Here is a 4381-nt window from a genome sequence, read left to right as displayed (position 1 = left end):
ATGTTTTATTGAAGGTCTTTACAAGAACAGTATTCAATGATTAAAATTTCCTATCTTTCATCTTTCTTGCTAGCTTTTTGGTGGTATTAAAATTTAAGATTTGGAGTGAAGGCAGGGGTATTTAAAAGTGAACACATAGTACATTAATGAAACCAGAATTTTAAATTAGCTACAAATTATATATTCAACCCTATAATAATCAAGAATGAAGTTTAATTTTAGACAAAATCCATTTACAAATTAAATTTAAAAAATAGCACAGACAATTTAAAACAAGGTAAAAATTTTCAACTCTTATACATATACTGAAATATGTAAATCCATCAATTACATAAAATCAGTATGAAATGTCAAACAACAGTTCATCCAGTCATGTTTTACTGTTGCACATAAATAATGACAAGGCAAAGAACAGCAACTAGTCCAAGGGCTTGCAGGCCAAGGAACCAGAGCATAACCCAGAAGAAAACCACGATTACTGGTTCTACAATTCGTTCTCCAAAATACAACCTGGTGAAGCCCATGTTGATAAGACTTTTGTTCAGTCCACCGAAGAGTGTTCCCATCTTTTTGTAGTCATCTCCAGCAGGCTCACCAGTGTGGTTTTGTGATTCTTTAATATCCTTTGAGACGGCAGCAAGACAAAACAAGACATAAAATAAGAAATATGTGAATGTCTTTAAGAAATAATGACTCATTCATATTTTTTCACCTCATCAAATTCATCAATAAATACTTGTTAACTTAATACAATGAAAATGGTTCTTTTAATTGACTTTCCAAACAACTATGGCTGTTACTACCTTTCGAGAACATGAAAAACGCTGAGCTCTGTGCAACCATTAATGACTGGAATCTTAATTACCAGAATATTAATTTACATGATGAAGAAAGTAACTGATTCATGTCCATACATGAATTTCCTGGAATGGCATAAAGGTGGCTACTTAAATGAAGAGTGTTGCATTTCTCTTGTTAGTGATGACAATTTCAGAAGAACATTTTCTTCCACCTTTCTATATTATGAAGGAACCCTGGTTGGTTGTGTAGCCCTTAAGAGCTTGACTGTGAACTGAAAGGGAATTCAAACTCATTAACTGCTCCACAGGAGAAAGACGAAGCAGTCTGTTTCTATAAAGATGACTGTTGTTAACTGACATGGAGTCGGTTCCCACTCATAGTGGCTTTGTAAAGAGTTTCTGAGGAGTGACTGCTGAGTTTGAACCACCAACCTTGTGATCCAGTGCTTATTCCAGCACCATACCAGCCTTGGAAACCTTATGGGGCAATTCTACTCTGTTCTATAATCTGGTTGTTACGAGTTGGAATCGACTTACAGTAATTTGGTTTTTTCCCCTTTCTCCTATTCATTGAGGCAGCCCCCTGATTGATTTGTACTGGGAAGCTAGCTCTTTTTCTTAGTCCATTCCTTTGATACTGAGACGTTCAGGAAGAGTTGACAGAAGCATGTCTTGCTGCTAGTATTGAGTGATCCTCAGTCACTGTGGCTGTGATCGTTCAGCCTTCACTCCAATCTATTCTCTTCTCAGTGATTCAGCAAAGATTTACTATTTACCTTGTCTCAGGTATAACCTTTTAATTTGCTGTGACTAGTTTGTTAGGAAATATTTATGTTGTTTTTGTTGTTAACATGCTGTCAAGTCGGTTCCGACTCTGTATAGGGTTTCTGAGGAGCAGCTGGTAGATTTGAACTACTGACCTTGCAGTTCAAACTGACCTTGTGGTCCAGTGCTTATCCTACAGCGCAATACCAGGACTCCTGGAAAAATTCATAGGTATACTAAAAAAAAAGATGAAAAAAAAAACCCACCTAAAAAAACTATAGCATATAAAACCTAAAATTTGTTACTGTAGAAATCCTATGTAAATCTCTTCATACATACTATAATTTTGAATTCTGAATTTCTGAACTTGTCTGGAGTTAGTGAAGTAGTGAAGCTAGTTTGAAATGCAGGTATCAGTGTAGGCATTGCATAGCTTCCTGTCCAAATTCTACTTAAGTGCTTCTTGTAAGAAGAAACAAGTAGTTTTCAAACAGGGATAATTTTGTATGTAATCCATAAGCTCACTTAAAAATCAGTGTCTTAGAAAATGTATATGTATGCTCAACTATACATAGCCAAGAATAGTTACTAATCTATTACCTTCCAGTTTTATTAAAATTATGGTCACCATGCCAGCTATGAAGTCTTTGACAACTTCTATCAGCTTCAAAGCCACCCTTAAGAACATTTCTTACTTTTATTTGACTTTGTCAGTAGAGGGGTACTAGAGAGACAATGCAGGGAAAGAAGAAGGGGTTTAGTCTTTCTTGTTTACTTCCTGTGGGTTTCTTGACCCTTTCAATCTTACTCTAGCAACAGTTCTTCACTCCAGCAGCTGTTGTTGTTGTTGCTAGGTGCCATTGAGTCGGTACCAACTCATAGCGACCTTATGCACAGAGAAGAACAAAACACTGCCCGATCCTGGACCAACCTCACTACTGTTGCCATGCTTGAGTCCCTCAATGCTGCCACTTGGCTAATTCATCTTGTTGGGGGTCTTCCTCTTTTTCTCTGACCCTCCACATTACCAAACATGATATCCTTCTCCAGTGACTGGTCCCTCCTGACAGTATGTCCGAAGTATGAGAGACGAAGCTTGGCCATCTTGGCCTCCAAGGACCACTCTGGCTGTACTTCTTCCAAAATGGATCTATTGGTTCTTTTGGCAGCGCATAGCACTTTCAATATTCTCCTCCAATACCATAACTCAAAAGCATCATTTCTTCTACGGTCTTCCTTATTCACTGTCCAGTTTTCACATACATATGAGGCTATTGAAAATACCATGGCTTGGGTCAGGCGCACCTTAGTCCTCAAGCTGACATCTTTGCTCTTCAACATTTTAAAAAGGTCTTGTGCAGCAGATTTGCCTAATGCAATACGTCGCTTAAATTCTTGACTGCTGCTTCCATGAGTGTTGATAGTTGATTCAAGAAGGAAGTCCTTGACAACTTCAATTTTTTCTCCATTAATAAGAATGTTGTTTATTGGTCCAGTGGTGAGGACTTTTGTTTTCTTTATATTGAGATGTAGTCCATAATGAAGGCTGTGTTCTTTGATCTTCATCAGTAAATGTTTTAAGTCCTCCTCACTTTCAGCAAGCAAGATTGTATCATCTAGGCCTTTCAAATAGCAGCAGCTGATTTCAACAGGGGTTACTGAGCACTTGCAGAACTAATCTCACTAGGCCATCTCGAGACACCAGCTCCAACTCATGAGTGCTCAGATGTACGGTTCCCAGGTCTGTGGGTCTGTCCTTTGAGTTCAGAGCCATAAACTCCGGCAAGCAGTGCCCCATTCTTGGAATTCTCAATTTCAGCTCCAGAGAGTCATTTCCCCATCGTTTCAGTTCTAGAAATTCCAGTTCTAGAAATGATAGCTGCTCTGGCTGTTGCTATTTCTACTTTACAGTTTAAAATATATTAGAATTACCAGGAGGACTTGTTAAAAAGATTGGTGGGCCCCGTCCATTGGGGTTTCTGATTCAGTAAATCTGGAGTAAAAAATTTGTATTTCTAACATGTTCTTACCATCACCCCAGAATACCAAACCTGTTGCCACTGAGTTAATCCCAACTCATGGTGGTCCCATGTATGTTGTAGAGTGAAACTTCTTCATGAGGTTTCTTGACTAGAATCTTTAAGAAAGCACTTCTGCTATACCTTACTTTTGTGGTGCTTTTGGGTGGGCTCAGATTCAGAACTGCCAACCTTTAGGTTAGTAGTCAACAGCAAACTATTTGTACTACCAAGGTCCTAACCAGTTCCCAAATGATTCTAATGAAGCTTGTCTGGTGACCATCCTTTGAAGAAAAAAGTTATTTTTCTTCCTTTTCCATTCTTCAATATTTAGTTAATAATTCTTTATATTAAATCTGTTTAAAAGAATTGGTCTAGAGTTTCTCTTCTGACTAAGCCCTAAATTCTACAGTCACGGAAGAAAGCCTTTAACTTGTCCTGGTGTGGCACTGTAGGATAAGCTGGACTGTTAACTTCAAGGTTGGAGGTTCAAGCCCATTAGTCGCTCCTTGGAAACCCTAAACAGGGTTGCTGTGAGTCAAAACAAACTCGAGGACACTTAACAACAATAACAACGAACTCTAAGTTTTGGTAGGAGTCATAATTCAAATCAATAATTATTTATTGAACACCTATTTGCTCATAGCAGGTACAAGATGGAAAGCTAACTTTAAGTTTAAAAACAAAAATAAAACAGCTTTTATGTATGTTTTTGTTGTTGTTAAGTGCCATCGAGTCGGTTCTGACCCATAGCGACCCTGAACAGGGTTTCTGAGGCTTTAAATCTTTACGGGAGCA

At 38.1% G+C, this 4381-nt stretch overlaps 1 protein-coding gene across 1 annotated transcript; it reads right to left on the bottom strand.

The window, feature by feature from the left end:
• Positions 1-377: 377 nt before the first annotated feature.
• LOC102830657 (uncharacterized protein C4orf32-like) lies at positions 378-3363 on the bottom strand. Its single transcript, XM_006872254.1, has 2 exons — positions 3250-3363; positions 378-623 (listed from the first exon to the last, which is right to left on the bottom strand). The coding sequence occupies exons 1-2, from the start codon at positions 3361-3363 to the stop codon at positions 378-380; spliced, it is 360 nt and encodes a 119-aa protein (XP_006872316.1).
• Positions 3364-4381: the final 1018 nt, after the last annotated feature.

The sequence above is a fragment of the Chrysochloris asiatica genome, unplaced genomic scaffold, assembly GCF_000296735.1.
Source record: "Chrysochloris asiatica unplaced genomic scaffold, ChrAsi1.0 scaffold00188, whole genome shotgun sequence".
NCBI classification, from domain to species: Eukaryota; Metazoa; Chordata; class Mammalia; order Afrosoricida; family Chrysochloridae; genus Chrysochloris; species Chrysochloris asiatica.
This window is presented reverse-complemented; position numbering and strand designations above follow the sequence as displayed.